At 63.7% G+C, this 16,682-nt stretch overlaps 1 protein-coding gene across 1 annotated transcript; it reads left to right on the top strand.

Moving 5' to 3' along the window:
• The first annotated feature begins 24 nt into the window (after positions 1 to 24).
• Positions 25 to 15,990, top strand: LAMC3 (laminin subunit gamma 3). Its single transcript, XM_026049581.1, has 28 exons — positions 25 to 199; positions 3,479 to 3,783; positions 3,888 to 4,018; positions 4,251 to 4,417; positions 4,643 to 4,831; positions 4,997 to 5,114; positions 5,213 to 5,311; positions 5,462 to 5,598; positions 6,816 to 6,932; positions 7,200 to 7,398; positions 7,536 to 7,648; positions 7,976 to 8,215; positions 9,449 to 9,637; positions 9,726 to 9,971; positions 10,770 to 10,923; positions 11,027 to 11,169; positions 11,241 to 11,419; positions 11,486 to 11,612; positions 11,737 to 11,948; positions 12,036 to 12,112; positions 12,210 to 12,344; positions 12,429 to 12,570; positions 12,728 to 12,880; positions 13,177 to 13,279; positions 13,504 to 13,703; positions 13,994 to 14,140; positions 14,313 to 14,412; positions 14,789 to 15,990. The coding sequence occupies exons 1-28, from the start codon at positions 148 to 150 to the stop codon at positions 15,037 to 15,039; spliced, it is 4,425 nt and encodes a 1,474-aa protein (XP_025905366.1). The 5' UTR covers positions 25 to 147; the 3' UTR covers positions 15,040 to 15,990.
• The last annotated feature ends 692 nt before the right edge of the window (positions 15,991 to 16,682 follow it).

Raw genomic sequence — 16,682 nt, 5'->3', positions numbered from 1 at the left:
GAGGACTTCTGCCCGCAGGCGGGCGCCCGCGCCGCCGCCGAGCCGTGCCAGCGCTGCGACGCCGCCGACCCGCGGCTCCACCACAACGCCTCGCTGCTCACCGACTTCCACAGCGAGGAGGAGAGCACCTGGTGGCAGAGCCAGTCCATGGCCTTCGGCATCCAGCACCCCAACTCGGTCAACATCACCCTGCACCTGGGTGAGTGCGGATGGGCACCCCAGTGTGGGTATTGAGGTTGGGGGAGATGCCCTGGGGTGGATGGGGTGCTGGGTGCTCTCCCCAAGGATGCTCCTGCGCTCTCGGTACAGGTTTGGGTTAAGGCAGGACCTCCCAGCCCAGGCTCTTGTTCCTGGTGCGAGGAGGGAGATGTCCCTTGTCCAGCGCAGTGGATGGGTCACAGGACTGGCTGCTCCTTCCCTTAGGTCATGGGTGGTGGGGACAGAGCCCAGGAGAAGAGTTGGGTCTGCTATGGGTACAGACTGGGTGAAAACACGATCCTGAAAGTGTTCACAGGTTATTGAGCCTCTTGTGCTCCATGGTAGACAAGTCTGCCCCTCTGGGCTTCATCCCGCTCAAGGTGGCCACTTTGCAGTTTGCCCAAGGCTGTTTTAACCCAAAATGCAGGTTTATGGGGCAAGAGGCAGGCGCTTGCCCTGGGAGAGCCGCTACCCGCAGCGATAGCGCCGGGTCCCCCTGCATTCGTGCTGGGGCTGTGAGCACTGGTCCCAGCGGAGGGTCCGTGTGGGACTTGGGCCCTTTCCCAGCCCCGTGCACATCTGCTCCATGTTCCCAAGTATCCAGTGCCGGTTCCCTGCTGGGGATGGGAAGCGGCACCAGAGGAGCTGCTGGCCACCGCTGACACCTCCACCGTGGGCTGTGGGTTTCCCTAGATTTGCTCATGCTTGAGCAGTAACGTAGATGCTCACTGCAACCAGCATCGCTGCTGCAACCTGCCGTCCTGTCCCCACCACGGCCACAGGCAACTTGGAGCCTGAATTTTCCAGCCATGGAAACTGCTGGCTGAGCTGCCCAGCTGCCGTCGTCGCCACTCCAGAGTTTGCTTCCCAAGCTCTGCCACTCTTGTGGCTCCGCTGCGGCCATCAGAGCTGCTCACACCCTGTCCTGGATGTCCCAGCAGGGTTTCATGCAGCTCTGTAGACCTCCCTGCTCGAGCCTGCGCCCTAGGAGCGCGTCCAAGGCTGTGTCCGTGTTCCCGGCTTGTGTCCAGCCTCCGTTACCAACCCCGATCCCCTTCCCGAGCCGAGCGTCCTCCGCAAACATAGCCAGGGCTCTTCCTACGCTCAAAATTTACCTTGGCATGCTGAAAAGTGCTGTTTTTGTGCCCGGCGTGCTGCTGTCTGACTTCTCCCTGCTGTTCCCCATTCTTGTCCCAGCTGCACGTTATTTTTTCTCACTATCTTCAAGTTTCACCCTAGTCATTGAGGAGAAGCCCGAGGTGGCTGCTGCGGAGCTCCCCTCGGGACCTGGCCCAGGACGAGCCCTCACTTGCGTTTCTGAAGCAAACTCAGCCATAATTGAGTTTTTTTAACCCACGTAGCTTGTCTCCTGTCAGCTAGTTTCTGTTGCTCGGTCCCAAGCCAGATGTCTTCTAGGTTGTCCGGTGTGGATGCCTGGGGATCTTATTAAGTAAGATATCGAATGAGTTAGACAAGACCTGTGTTTACCTGCGTGCTGTTGATTGGCATTAATTAGATTATCCTCCTTTAAGCCTCTCCTCTCGGAGGGGTTTCAGCCACGCCGGTGCAGAGAACCGGATCGATGGGCCCGTAACGACCGTGGCCGTGGCATTTGCTGCAAGACAGCAGCGTGGTCCCGCGAGGAACCCGGAGTATTGGTGACATTGCGGGCACATGTGGCATAGGTGGCTCCAGGAAGCTCCTCGGGCATCTCCTGGAACCAGGATCTGTGATTTAAACGGCTGCGGATGTAGGTTGTTCAGGGATTCTCTCTTGCTTGGAGGAACTGAACAGAACTTGGCCGATTACAGTGACCGTCCTGGAGAAAAAGGCCCCAGGAACTTGCAATATTCCCCGTGGCTGCAGGTTTTGAAGATCCCGAGCTCGGCCCCCGCGTCCTCCCTCCCCTCCGTGCAAGGCCGCTCCGGGCAGCGCCTGTTTATTGACACAGCCTGGCTCGGATCCTCTCCCAGAGGAAACGGCCGCGCGCGGGGACGGCTCCGACCTCCCCGCTTTGCAAACGTCCCCCCGGGACCGCGGCTGGGAACGGGCACCATCAGCACGGGGGGGACACGGGGACAGGTCACAGCAGAGCCCCGAAACTCCCTGAGCGCCCCGAGAACCATCCAGTCCTGCAGTCACCTCTGCTTTGGACTAAAGAGCTTCAGGATAAGGGTGTCCCCAGCAGCATCCGTGCGGGAAGGAGGCAGGTTGGAGCTGGGATGCCTGGAAGGGCCCGTGCTCACCGGCTCCAGCAGCTTTCCCAGCCTCCCGGTATCCCGGTTAGCTGGGCTCCCCCGCAGCAAAGTCGCAGTGCGTATGTGACATTATTCATATGGGCCCAATTAAGGGCTTGTTTTCCTAGTCCCAGAATAACCCCTTGAACATTCCCAACTCATTAGCTTTTCAAACAGAGCCAAAACCTTGTAGCTAATTGTTTTGCGCTGTTGGGAGCGGTGCCGTTATGGAGCAACCCGGTCTTTGAGCCGGTCCTTCATCTCCGACTGCTAAGTACTTCTGCGGTTTGCCTGGGGACCCCCCTCCTAACTCTTTAAAGCTCCTCTTTAAAGCACTTTTGGCACCGGGCTGCCGGCCCCGGGGATTGGCGTCCTCCATTCGTCACGACCGCCCATGTCCCGACCCCCTGCGCTGGGACCAGCCTGGAGCAGAGGGGAGGAGAGGGCGGCTGGTGCCCCAGGCACGTCCTGCCCCATTGCACCTCTGCCCCCGGGGCTGGTGGGGGGTCTGGCTCTTCCCTTCGGATCGTGGTTTGGGGCTGGTGCGGGGCGCTGTGCAAGCCAGGCTTGGTGCAGGGAGCGGGATGCTGCGTTAGCGGGAGCGTTGGAGCTGCTCCGGGCTGCTCTGCGGCCGGGGGAAGCTCCTTGCAGGGGAACTGGGGGCAAAGCGGCGCGTCCTGCTCCCCGCGGTGCCCAGGGTGCTGTGAGCATCTGCGGCCGCCTCTCCAGCCTCAGCGTAGACAGCATCTGAGCAGCGGCTCCCGCACATCTGTGCACATCTGCACACATCTGCGCAGGCAGCCGAGGGGGAAACGGCTGCTGTGAACACGCTGATCCCAGCCAGGCTGCTCGGCACTGGCGGCGGGTCCGTTCCCAGCACCGTGCTCTGCCGTCCCCAATACGGGGTGTCCCCGGCGTGCACCCCCTCCCGCTGCCCCTCTCGCAGCTACTTCCAGCGGCGGCAGCACCGATTTGTGCCCCTTGCTGGGGGCGGGCGGGCAGCGGGAGCCCCGGGCCATGGTGACACTGCCCATTCACCCCAGGCAAAGCCTACGAGATCACCTACGTGCGGCTCAAGTTCCACACGAGCCGCCCCGAGAGCTTCGCCATCTACAAGCGCGGCCGCCCTGGGGGGCCCTGGCTGCCCTTCCAGTACTACAGCGCGTCCTGCGAGCGGACGTACGGCACGCGGCCGCGGCAGCCGCTGCGCCCGGGCGACGACGAGCGCGTCGCCTTCTGCTCCGACGAGTTCAGCGACATCTCGCCGCTGAGCGGCGGCAACGTGGCCTTCTCCACGCTGGAGGGCCGCCCCAGCGCCTACAACTTCGATGGGAGCCCCGCTCTGCAGGTTCGGGGAGGGCGCGGGATGCGCCCGGCAGCGGGAACGGCGCCTCCGGGGATGCTCGGGATTTAGGGTGGGAGGCACGAGTCACTTGGCTGTGTCCCCTGCAGGAGTGGGTGACCGTCACCGACCTGCTCATCTCCTTGAACCGCCTCAACACTTTCGGCGACGACATCTTCAAGGACCCCAAGGTGCTGCAGTCGTACTACTATGCCATCTCCGACCTCTCCGTGGGTGGCAGGTGAGGGAGATCCTCATCCGTGCGTGGGGCCGGTCTCCGGCACCAACTCGGTCACTTGGCTGCTGCTCGGATTTCACCTTTCCCAGCCTTAGAGCAGAGCTGCCCCTGCATGGCAGGGTTAAGAGTGCATGCATGGGGACCAAAGCATCCCTATGGGCACGGGGCTGAGCTGGCTTGTCCCCATCGAGGCGGCCGTGGGGCGCGCGCTCCTGCCTTGCTCCGCTCCCTGCAGGTGCAAGTGCAACGGGCACGCGAGCCGCTGCGCTGCCGACGCGGCCGGGCGGCTGCTGTGCGCCTGCGAGCACAACACGGCCGGCACCGACTGCGAGCGCTGCGGGCCCTTCCACCAGGACCGCCCGTGGGCGCGCGGCACCGCCGCCTCCGCCAACGAGTGTCTCCGTGAGTAGCGCCCGGCGCGGCGCGCGAGCAGCTCCCCGTGCCTTGCGAGGCTTGTTGGCCAGCGAGCGGGGATGGCATCGCTCCTAGGTGCCCACGTCCGTGCCCTGCTGCATGCACGGGGATGCAAAGCGTTTGCTCCCCTTATCCTGCCACCCTGGGCAGTGGTTTCAGGTGGACACCGTGTCCCTGCACTGCCATCGCTCTCCCCTTCTGCTTCCCCCCTAGCTTGCAACTGCAGCGGCCGCTCGGACGAGTGCGTCTTCGACCGGGAGCTCTACCGCAGCACCGGGCACGGGGGCCGCTGCCTGCGCTGCCGCGACAACACGGCGGGGCCGCGCTGCGAGCGCTGCCGGCCCAACCACTACCGCTGGGAGCCGCGTGCCGCCTGCCAGCCCTGCCACTGTGACGCTGCAGGTGCGTGGGGACGCGCGGACGCCGGCGCCGGCTCGGCCGGTCCCCCCGGCCATGGGTAAATGCAGCAGCACGGGGAGCGCACGCAGCGTGCAGAACCCCCCGTGTGCCTCTAATCCACCAAAGGGCCCCCTGTCCCCTCCTGATGTCACTGGGGTCCCCACGCAGGCTCCCTGCACATGCAGTGCGACAGCTCGGGCGCCTGCGCCTGCAAAGCCACGGTGACGGGCTGGAAGTGCGAGCGCTGCAGGGACGGCTTCCACAGCCTGGGCCGGGGCGGCTGCCGGTGAGGAGGGCGCCGGGACCCCGCGCCGGGGCTGGCGGTGCCAGGACCCCGCGCCGGGGCTGGCGACGCCGGGGCTCACGTTGCTCTCGCCCATGCAGACCCTGCGCCTGCAACCCGGCGGGCAGCGTGGGCACCTGCGATCCCAACTCCGGGCGCTGCGTCTGCAAGGAGCACGTGGAGGGCGCCACGTGCGACAGGTCAGCGGCTCTGTGGATGGACGGGAGGTGTTTCTTCCCCTGGGATGTGGCTATTTTGGAGCTGCTTTCCTCCCCTTCCTCCTCCTCACGGGATGGAGGCTCCGGTGCCCGCGGCTCTGCCCCATCCCGCGCTCTGTGTTTCTTCCACAGGTGCCGGCCGGGCTGGTTCAATCTGCAGCCCCACAACCCCGTCGGCTGCACCAGCTGCTTCTGCTACGGCCACTCCACGGCGTGCACGGCCGCGGGCGGCTACGAGGAGACCCAGCTCCGTGCCACCTTCGAGCGAGGTGCCAACCCCTGCGGGCTCTGCACCGCGGCCAGAACGGGGGTGACGCTGCGCTAGAGCCACCAAATCCCAGGATGCTCCAGCAGTTTGGGGCAGCATCCCAGTCCAGCACTCACTGGTGGCCATGAGGGGTGGGAATACGGGTCAGAAAGATTAAAAGTAGCAAGGAAGCAAGGATGGAGCCTGGTGGGAATTTTCCAGAGGGAGGAGCCACCTCCGGCTGGGTTGGAGCAGGGCAGGACGGTCCCAGGGAGTGGGACGGGGCTTTCTGAGCAGGATTATGCTTGGAAAGGCCGGCATCTCCGTGCGGGATGCCTAAGGAAACCCTGCCACCTGCCGCGCAGCCGGGCGCCTGCATCCCGCTGCCGGCAGCTCCGCTGTGTCCCAGCGCACGGCCATGCGCCTGGCACCCTGCCCCGTCCCCGGCCTCGCAAGGGCATCAGGAGCCGGACGGAGGGGAACGTGCCAGGCTAAAGCTTCCCCTGGTTGGTTTAACTGGCCGGATCGCTGCGTTCTAGGCAGTAGAGCCGGCTTTGGGCTGCTTGTTTAAGGACAGATTTTTCCAAAGGTTCAGGGTCGGATCGGAGCAAGCTCAGCCCACGCAGGCCGCGCTGCAGAGGGACAGCACTCTACAGAGCGCGGATATTTGCTCTTAAATCAAGTCCCCCAAAGCGCTCCCCAAACCTACTGGCTGAGCTGGATCAGCCTGAGACTTCCTGGGCTGCGGGAAAGGGTCCGGATTTGGGATGAGATAACGGATCCCGCTGAGTGCAGCCCACTCCACGTTCCCTGAGAGATTTCCAAGCGTTTGTCCTTCAGGAGCCCAGAGCTGGATGCAATAAATAATTGCTGGGAGCGGAGGAGGGCTGAACTTCTTTCCAAAGGAAACCAACTTTATGCAATTACGTCCTGTCTGTCTCCGGGCTTCCTCTGTGCTCCGACTTGGGAACCACAGAATGGGCAGGGAAGGAAAAGCTTCAAGATACCTTCTCCAAATCTGAGAAAACAAACAGATGGGAGCAGAGCGGCTTGTGCTGCTCTCTGGCACGGGGGGACTTGTTTGGAATAGGGCATTGAAAGGCTCCAGCTGCAGGAAAGGGCTTGCGCTTTACTAGACATCAGAGAATCTCATGAGCTGGAGCCATGAGAAGAAAAACCCTGTTGTTCCCAAGGCTCACGAGGTGACTTGGTGCTTCCCCTCCTCTGTTTGTCGCGCAGGGCCGGAGGGCTGGGCGGCCGCCACGCCGGCTGGCACCGCGATCCCTTTGCATTGGGCTGATGGCGAGATCTTCACCGAGTGGGACGGAGAGGATCCGGTGGATTTTCTGGCTCCAGGTGTCATGCACAGGGATCCCCGTGCCCCAGCATCAGCCCTCCAGTGTCCCCTGTTGATCCAGTGCATGTGGATGCAGGAGCTGGTTGCATCTTTGGAGCAAGGGGCTGTAGCCATGGGCTGGGTGCTGGGTTGGGACCTCAGGAGGTCACTTTGGAGCTGGCCCTGCTCTGGGAGGGTGACAGGAGGCAAATCAGCTTTGATGGCGATGGGAACAAGCCATCAGCACACGCAGCTCTGGCCGACTTTCCTCCCCTTTCCCATCGCAGTGAAGTTCCTGCAGAACCAGCATCTCAGCTACGGGCAGCTGCTCTCCCTGCAGCTGGGAGCAGAGGGGAACAGCAGCGCGGGGCCCCTTCCCCGGGCGCAGCTGCTGCTGCAGGGCGAGGACGTGGCCGTGGCACTGCAGGCCCCCTCCAACGACAGCCAGAGCCCTCCCGGCCATGGGAAGCAGGTTGTCACCTTCAGGTACCCACTGCGGCCACCAGGCTCCCTCCTCGGGCACGCTCGGGTCCCAGGGGCTTAAGCGAGGACTAACCGTGTCCCCACGGTAGCTGTAGCCACCAGCCGGGTCCTGCCCTCTCTCCCGGCTGCTTCTCCAACAGGCTTCACGAGGCAGAAGAGGGTGCGGAGCCTTCGCTGTCCCCCTTCAGCTTCCAGCGCCTGCTCTCCAACCTGACATCCCTCCGGCTCCGTGTGAGCCACGGCGCCCTGCAAGGTAGGTGGCTTTGTGTCCCATCCATGTGCCAAGGGGGTGGCACTGCGTGGTGGCCCCATGCAAGACACAGGGGCACAAAGAGCCCCGTGCAAAACGAGTGAGACTGTGTGGTGGCCCTGCGCAAGACAAGGGGTGACATGAAGTGCTGGGGGGAGCCAGTCTGGGATGGGGGTGTCAGAGTGGCACCAAGCAGCACAGTTGGCACGAGGGTGCATAGGAGCTGGCTCCTCTGCTTGGAGAGCCCTATTCGGGACACGGAAGATCCCATTTGGGGGTCTCCCCCACTTGGAGCAGAGCGAGGAGAGCCGCACGGCGCTGTCCCCCCAGGCAGGCTGTCCCTGCGCGAGGTGCAGCTCGTGTCGGCGCGCCGCGGGACGGCCACCACCACCGCCACCACCGCCGCCGCGGCCACCTGGGTGGAGGAGTGCGCCTGCCCGCCGGGCCACGGCGGCCGCTCCTGCGAGTCCTGCGCGCCCGGCTTCGCGCGCCGCCTGCCCTTCGGCGGGCCCCTGGTGCCCTGCGTGCCCTGCGCCTGCAACCGGCACGGCACCTGCGACCCGCTCACGGGTGAGTGCCCCCCGGCCGCGCGCCCGCCGGGCCCCAACCTCGCGTTGGAAAAATTGGATCGACCTGCTTGTGTGTCTCCTATGGGTGCTGGGAGTTATCCGGCACGTTGCAGGGTTGCACGCAGAGCGGGAGACTGAGCAGGGAAATGGGAAGAAAAGGTTTAGGGGAAGGCCCCAGAGGATCCCCGGGTTTGCTCCGTCCCCGTTGCTGCCCCGTGAGCCTGTTTTCCCTTACGGAGTGGGAGCAGCTCTGCCAGCGACGTGCGTGCCATGTGTCTGGGAGGAAGCCTGAAGCTGCTGCCGTTTTGCATGGACACCCCCGTGTCCCAGCCACATCCCGAGCCGCTGCCTGCGGTCGATTGCTGGACACGGCGCCAGCTGGGGCGCTGGGCAGCTGGGGAAGCTCTTGCTGTCCCCATCCCTTCCCTACGGCAGCAGCAACTCGGATTAGAGCTGGGAAATGAGCTGTTTGGTACCCACATGGAGCCCCTGGGTGCGCCTCGGTGAGCAGGGTGTGGGGCTGGGATGGGAAGAGCTGCAAGGGCGCTTTGCTCAGGCTGCACATTCGCCCCCTCGCCTCGGCCAGCCGGGCTGGCGTCTCCCGCGGGGCGCAGGGCCTTTGATCTGCAGGCCGAGCCGCCTCACGCGCTCCCTTGCATTTGTTTTTCCACCCTGTCCTGCCACCAGCTTTTCCTTTCTTTTCTTTTTTTTTCCACCATCCGGCTCCACCCGCATGTGGGGTAAATGGGTAAAAGACGTGGAAAGATGCCCATTCCCTTCCAAGAGCATCTCACTCTGCAAATAATAGGGGAAAATCCTCCCCGTGGAGCAAAGCAGCTTCCCTAGGGAGGGGTGGCCCTGGCTGGAGAGAGGTGGGTTTGCAGCAGCCTTCCTCCTCATCCTCCTCCTGCCAGCCGGTGACTCAGCGGCTGGGATTGAAGGAGAGCCACCAAGCTCCCAGCCCGGCTGCTGGCATTTCCCCCCATCCCGGCTGTGTACAGCTGGGAACAGTGGCTCCTCCGTGGGAAATATGTTGTTGATTAGCGCAGGCGCCGCCGGTGCTGCCCGTGCCCGGCGTGCCCATGTCCAGGCAGCAGCATTGCGCCCGGGCGAAACCTCCTCACCCAGCAAAAAAGGGGAAAGCTCCACGGGGAAGCTGTAATCCCAGCATAATTCCTTGCTGGTTGGTGTTTGAGGCTTGGTCTTTGCAGCCCCTCCGCTCTCGCCCTCGCAGGGCGCTGCCGCTGTTGGCACCACACGGAAGGGCCCTCGTGCGAGCGCTGCAGCGCCGGCTTTCACGGCGACCCCACGGCGGGGCGCGAGGACGACTGCCGGCCGTGCCCGTGCCCCGGGGGCTCGCCGTGCGCGCGGCTCCCGGGCAGTGACGAGGTGGTGTGCACCGGCTGCCCGCCCGGGCAGAGAGGTGAGACGGGCACGGACGGGCAGGGCTCGGCGGGACGGATGAGCAGGGGATGGGGACGGATCCCTGCCGCGTTCGTGTCCTCACGCAGGGAAGCGCTGCGAGCTCTGCGACGACGGCTTCTTCGGGGACCCGCTGGGGCAGCGGGGCCCCATGCGGCCCTGCAGCCCCTGCCAGTGCAACGGGAACGTGGATGCCAACGCCGTGGGCAACTGCGAGCCCGTGTCCGGCCGGTGCCTGCGGTGCCTGCACAACACCACGGGCGAGCGCTGCGAGCGCTGCCGGCAGGGCTTCTACGGGGACGCGCTGGCGCCCGCCGCCGCGGGGAAGTGCCTGCGTACGTGGGGGTCCGGGGCCCCTTCCCGGCCCCTCGGCTCCCTGGAGCATTCCTGGCAGGGAGGCGGATGGTGGCAGGGGATGCCCAGGGTGGGTAGGGGCTGAGCAAGGGGGTGCAGCAGCTCCTATATGGGGCATGGTGGCCCTGGGTGCCTTGGTCTACGTCCCTCTCCTCTCTTCCTGTCATCATCCTTCGCTATATAGCCTGTGTATATATAGAGATACATATATATGCATACATATATACATATGTATATACATATATAGTTATATATATATGTATGCACATATACATATATATGCATGCACATATACACATACATATAGAGATATATATGCATGCACATATATACTTACATATAGAGATATATATGCATACATATAAACACACACTTATATAGAGATATATACATACTTATATATATGCATTCATATAAACACACACATATATAGATATATGTGCATACTTATATGCACATACATAGATATATATATATACATGCATTCATATAAACACAGACATAGAGATATAAATGCATACGTATATGCACATATATAGAGATACATATATATGCATTCATATAAACACATTCATATAGAGATATAAACGCATACCCATATATACACATACATATATAGAGGTACACATATATGCATACGTATATATACACATGCATATATGTACACAGCCCAGTCCATGGTGCTCGGCCTCTTGAGCCAGCTCCGCTGTCCCCATCCCGCCGTCCCCGCGGCGCTGACAGCCCAGGCTGGGCGCTCACTGCCGCCTGCTCTCCCGCAGCGTGTGCCTGCAGCCCCCAGGGCTCAGTGCCAGGCCTGGGGGGCTGCGACGCCGTCACGGGGCAGTGCCCCTGCCTGCCCCACGTGGCCGGGAGAGACTGCGGCCACTGCCAGCCGGGCTACCACGGACTGCAGCCCGCCGTGGGCTGCAGGAGGTACGGGGGGACGAGGCGTCCTCAGCACCGGCGGGGGTCTGCACCCTGCCTGGGCTTTGCTTTTGTGTTCCCTGCCATCTCACCGCCCTCCTCTTGCCACCAGCTGCGAGTGCCACCCGACGGGCTCGCGGCACAGCGAGTGCCACGTGCTCACGGGGCAGTGCTCCTGCCAGCCCGGCGTGGAGGGCACGCGTTGCGACCGCTGCCAGCTCGGCTTCTTCGGCCTCTCTGCCGCCGGCTGCAGAGGTAGCGGTGACGGTGACAGTGCGGGGCTGGTGGCCGTGTCGCATCCCGGCCCTGAGCCCTCTTCCCCTCAGCCTGCAACTGCTCGCCGCTGGGCTCGGCCACGCCGCAGTGCCACGAGAACAGCACCTGCGTGTGCCGCCCGGGCTTCGTGGGCCACAAGTGCGACCGGTGCCAGGCCAACTTCTTCCTCGACCCGCCGAGCAGCAGCTGCCGCCAGTGCCCCGCGTGCTACGGGCTGCTGCGGGACGAGGTGGGCGCCGGTCCGGCTGGGAGCGGTGCCCGGCGCCTGCCGGCTTCACCCCGATCTCGCCCGCAGGCCGAGCGGCTGGAGGCGGCGCTGCGGGATGCAGAGGCACGGCTGCACCAAGTGGGCTGTGAGGATGATGAGGAGCTGGGTGATGCACCCCGGGGAGACAGGCTGCCCGGCCGGCACCTCCTGCAAGGTAGGGGGAATCCTCATTCCCCATGGCGGGACCGGAGTCCTGCTGCCCACCCTTGCGCTTCCCCCTCTCCAAGCGGCCCATGGTCCCTGTCCATCGCCTCCATCCTCGCCTTGTGCCGCCGCAGGTGCCCACGCGGTGCTGGTGGAACAGGCAGGGCGGCTGGCCGGCTCGCTGGGCGCCGCGCACGGCCGGCTCCGCAATGCCACCGACGTCGCCGGCTGCTCCGACCGCGGTGCCACCACCACCAAGACCTGCGCGCTGCTGGCCGCCGTCGGCGCCGCGCTGCACTCGGCGCAGCGGGCAGCCCTGCGCGCCGCGGACACGCTGGCCACCACGGTGCGCGGGGCTCGGGGACCGCAGCGTTGGGCATGGCTCAGAGCGAGCGGGAGCACCGGCTCTCATGGGCGCCGCTTGCATTCCCAGGAGATCCCGGAGGAAATCCCGCGGCAGCCCACGCGCTGGAGCCGCCGGGCGCAGGAGGCCCGCGCGCTGGCCGAGAGGTAGGCGGGCGCGCGCGGTCCCGAGTGCCTCCCTCCTCCGAGCGGCCGTGGCTCCCGCGAGGGGAGCCCCCATCTCCCGTGGCGCTCGCCCCTGCAGCCACGGGGCCGCGGCGGGGCGCGTGGAGGCCGCGGCGGGCAGAGCGCTGCGCGCCGCCGACGGCAGCTCCGAGCTGCTGCGGAGGCTGCTGGAGGAGGGCGCGGGGCTGCAGAGCCGGCGCGAGCTGGAGGCCAGGTGAGCGGCTGGGCGGCGGGTGGAGAAACGTCGTCTCCTCCGGCCGCTGGGGACCCCAGGGGACCGTGGTGTCCGGCCCTGCAGGTACCAGGACGTGGAGCGGGCGCAGGAGGAGCTGAGCGCGGGCGTGCTGGAGGCGGCGGCCGAGGTCAAGAGAACTTGTGTGGCTGTTCAAGCCCACGCAGACATGGCCAAGAAGCTGCTGCCCGTGACCGTTCTGGAGCCGGTGAGCGCCGTCCTTGTCCTTGTTCTTCAGCAAGGATGAGGGTTTTGTGTCCCCGCATCCGCTGCAGTGACTATGGAAGCGGTCGCTTCCCTGTTGCATCAGCAAGGATGCATCCCAGCCCCGGGCATGCCCCAAGGGAGCATCTCTGACCCCACAGCAGGCGCTGGCGGCCCGGGCCGAGGCCCTGGCGTGGGGCCTGGCCGCGGTGGCGGAGGCCGTGGAGGCCGCAGCCCGCCAGGCCGTGGAGGCGCCGCGTGCTCTGGCGGCCGCGCCGCGCCGGGAGCTGCGCAGGACCCGCGCCCTGGAGCAGGTGAGGCCCTGGGGACGCGCCACTCGCCCACGCCACGCGGGCTCCCTATGGGACACACTGTGGGGATGCTTTCCTACCTGGAGCCTCTGGTGTGGAGCCTCTCCTGCCTCCCATGCTGGGCGCAATGAGATCCAGGAGCCCCTGTGCCTGGCTCCGGTGGCTCCCCGGGAGCACAAGCAGTTCTGGGAGACATCTCCCATGCTTATGCATCTCCCAGCAATTTCAGCCCCACATTTCACAGTTGGGCACAGCTCTTCATCCCATCCCCAGCCTCATCCCTGCTCTCCTTTCTGCAGCTACGGGACAGGGCCAGCTCTGCCCACGCCGGGGCCACCTCAGCAGTGTCACACGGCAAAGCTGTGCTCTCCGACGCAGAGTCCATCCTGGCCAGCCTGGAAGGTAAAAAGCACCACGTAGAGCATTTCCCCAGCAGAGTTCAGCCCTTTCCACCTTCCAGGTGGGGCTCATGCCAATGCTGCTTTGGCATCTGCAGCTCCCCATGGGTGGAGATGGCCAAGGGCTGATGCTTTCCTGCCTCTCTCTCTGCTCCCAGAGATCCAGACAGCTCTGGGTACCCCATGGGAGACAAGTCCATGGTGGCAATCACAGGTTTGTCCCTACAGGCATGAGGAAGATGCTGAGACAGCGGAAGGGTCAGGCTGCCCTGAACAGGAGGATGGCGCTTGTGCAGAACAGAACCATGGTGGAGGCCCAGAGGAAGGCTAAACAGGCAGAGAAGATGCTGGGAAACTCCTTGTCCATGTCCACCACGGCCAGCAGGACGGCTGGGGAGGCTGAGCAAGTTGCTGTTGAGGGTGCTAAGGTCTGAGCGAGGGGCGCAGGGTGCAGGGAGCCCACGCCGGGGCAGTCCTCAAAGCAGAACCCAGTCTCTTGCAGATTCATGTAGCTCTCCAGATACATCTTCTGCTGCCCCCCAGCACAACTTGCCTTCCCAAAGGGTTTTTGAAGCCCTTTCTACATCCCTGCCCCACCAAAGCAGTCCTGATTCTGCCCTGCAGCACTGCTGTCCCTTCCCAGCTCCCTTTGCCATGCCAAGCTTGCAGTGCTCCTGGGTGCCCCTGAATGATGCTGCCCATGTCCATCCCTTTGCAGAGGGCACAGGCCGTGCTACGGGAGAGCAAGCACACCCACAAGCAGGCCCGCGAGCTCGCCACGCGCTCCAACGAGACCCAGCAGGAGCTCTCCACGCAGGAGCACGCAGCTGGGAAGCTCAGGGGGGACCTGGAGGAAGCAGACCGGGTGAGCCAGGTCTCCATGGGCAGGTTGTGTTCTCCTGCTTCCATCCGAAGCCAAAAAGAGGTTGGCTTTGGGACAGTGCTGTGGGGGAAGATGCCTTGGATGTTCCTGGGATCCCCTCTCCTATCGGATGAGTGACCCCCAGGGTGTCTGACTGGGATGTCTGTGTTGGAAGGTGAGGACAGAGGCAAATCAGATGGTGGAAAGTCTCCAGGAAGCCCGGGGCTCGCTGCTCGCAGACATCGAGACCCTGAACGACCTGCTCAGCAGCCTAGGTGAGGCTTGGGGAGATGGTGGCAGGTTCCTCGGGAGCTGCTGGGGCCTGGCATTCTCCTGCTCCCTGATTCCGGGCTGGGATTCGCTCTGGACTTTACAAAAGTTTTGTGAAGGTCATATCTCTGGGAAAGCCCTCATGCAGAAGGGGTTGGGATTTGCAGAAGATATGGGCTGAAGAAGAGATATGCATTTCCCTTGGCACGTCCAGGTGGAGCAGGGCTGGGCTGAGGGCTCCAGTCCTGGGGAACGGGGAGGTGCCAGTTGGGTTTTGCTCCTCGCTGCTGGCTGGATTCGCTCCAGCTCCTCCCGCTCCGGAACTTTGCAAAGGAGCAAAACCTCCTTGCCCGAGTAACCCACACCCTTCGCCCCGCGCAGGCAGCGTGGAGCAGGCGGCCGGCGTGGACGCGGCGCTGAGCGCCGGGCGGCAGCGGCTGCAGCTCCTGCGGCGGCGCCTGGCCGAGCCGGGCGCCCTGGCCGGGCGGCTGAGCCGGCTGCAGCGCGAGGCCGAGCGGCAGCGCCAGGAGATCCAGGCGTTCGAGAGCGACCTGGCCGAGATCCGGGCCGACAAGCAGAACCTGGAGGCCGTTCTGCGGAGCCTGCCCGAGGGCTGCGCGAGCTGGCGCTGACGGGGTGCCCGCGGCCGCCCGAGCACCCCCATCGCCCCCGTGTCCCCCTGCGCAAGGCACAGCAGAGCAAAGGCCGCCCCTGCGCTCGCTGGCATCTCGCTCTGCTCTCCACGTTGCTCCCCATGCAGCATCGCTCCCACGTCGTGGGCTGCACGGGCTGAGGCCTCCTGGTGCTCTGCAGCAGGACGTCCTGCCACCAGCTCTGCTCCTCACGAAGCGAGGAACCAGCAGCCAGGGTCCATCTGACGTTTCTGTGCAGGGGATAGAGCCGTGGCAGAGCTGGGCTCTCCCCATGAAGGTCCATGAAGAGCCACGGTGAAGCTGGGCTGTGAAAGAAGCTCACGGGAGGGCGTGCAGGTCTCCGTTCCTCGGCACCAGGAACCTCGCAGGGCTGCAGCATCGGCCTGGCCAATGTCCCTGAGTTGCACAGCCTGAAACAGCTGGAGCTGGTGGCTCATGCCAGTGTCAATGCCTCTGGCCAGCCCGGATGCCAGTGCCTATATTGCCTTTAAAGGAAAGGCATGTCTTAAGGATAAGGCACAGTTCATGTCTTAACCTGTTTTTCCCATGCTCTTTTGCTATTTGCAGGAGTGGAAGCAAGGTTTGCTAAGGGTTTGTGCAACACAGTCCGTGAAGCTGCTGCCATAGAGGCCAAGTCCCCATCCCCTTCTGCCTGCAAGGAGCACAGGACATTCCCCAAACTAACCTATTTCTCTCCTACTTATGCACAAAATCCACATGAGGAGCGGGCTGTCGGAGCAGCGGCAACGAGGACATGGCAAGAGGGGCTCCCACCGGCTCCCCGTGAGGACATCTAGACGCCTCGGAGCAGCACACGGACCTGCTGTGCTGCTGGGGACACTTCAAGCCTTCGCTCCGCTGCCCAAGCTGCCGTTCCTCCTCCTTCTTGCTCTCCCTGGGCCTCTGTTTTCTTAGCTGGTGCCACCTGCTGAGAGCTGTATGCATTAAAAACAACATAATTGTCTTAATGTAATGCAGAGCTGGCCCTGCTCTTGCAGTGCCAGCACGCTGGCGGTTTGCAGTCTGTGCCATCCCAAAGGGTGCCCTGTCACGAGCACAGCAGCATTTTGGGTTGGAATGAGGCGGTTCTGAGGTGGCTGGGGCAACTCTGATACGTGCGACATGTTGGAAGGGGCCTTTAAAAAGAGATGCCTAGAGGAGATGGCAGGAGAAGCGAGCTGGTGGCTGCAAGACCCATGGTGAATCCTGGCTGGGACACACAGAGCTCCAGGTTTCTGCAATCGGTGTCTCAGGCGGCTGGTCACTCTGGGAGCTGCAAGGAAACGTCCCTGTAAATCCCAGAGCCGCGGGGATGCACAGGACTGCTGTGCACAGCGAGCCCTGCGCGCTAGAGGGAGACTTCCCGCCTTGGATGCGAGTGTCCCAGCCGGAGCTGCCCAGAGTGCAGCCAAGCGCGGTGCTAATTTCACACTTTTCTTTTTAAATTGCAATTTTCCAGCTAAGCCTCTGCCCCCCGGGTTTAACCCTGTGGATAACAGGCTTGCTTTCCTGGAGGACCCTTTGGAACCAACCTGGAGCCACAGCTGGTGTGCTGTAGTATCCTGGGAAGCCCTTTGGGATGTGGGGCAGCTGGGCTTGGGCTTGGGCTGGAGCCAGGAGCG

Source organism: Nothoprocta perdicaria, unplaced genomic scaffold (assembly GCF_003342845.1).
Source record: "Nothoprocta perdicaria isolate Ctin4 unplaced genomic scaffold, notPer1 scaffold_6, whole genome shotgun sequence".
Taxonomy (NCBI): domain Eukaryota; kingdom Metazoa; phylum Chordata; class Aves; order Tinamiformes; family Tinamidae; genus Nothoprocta; species Nothoprocta perdicaria.
Note: the sequence above shows the minus strand (reverse complement) of the source record. Positions and strands in the feature narration are given on the sequence as shown.

Bases quoted from the DNA above. Each gene is read 5' to 3' on its own strand.
- LAMC3 (XM_026049581.1), top strand. From the start codon at position 148: ATGGCCTTCGGCATCCAGCACCCCAACTCGGTCAACATCACCCTGCAC. The intron at 7,399-7,535 runs GTACCCACTGCG...CTTCTCCAACAG, and splicing joins AAGCAGGTTGTCACCTTCAG to GCTTCACGAGGCAGAAGAGG. The intron at 8,216-9,448 runs GTGAGTGCCCCC...TCGCCCTCGCAG, and splicing joins CACCTGCGACCCGCTCACGG to GGCGCTGCCGCTGTTGGCAC.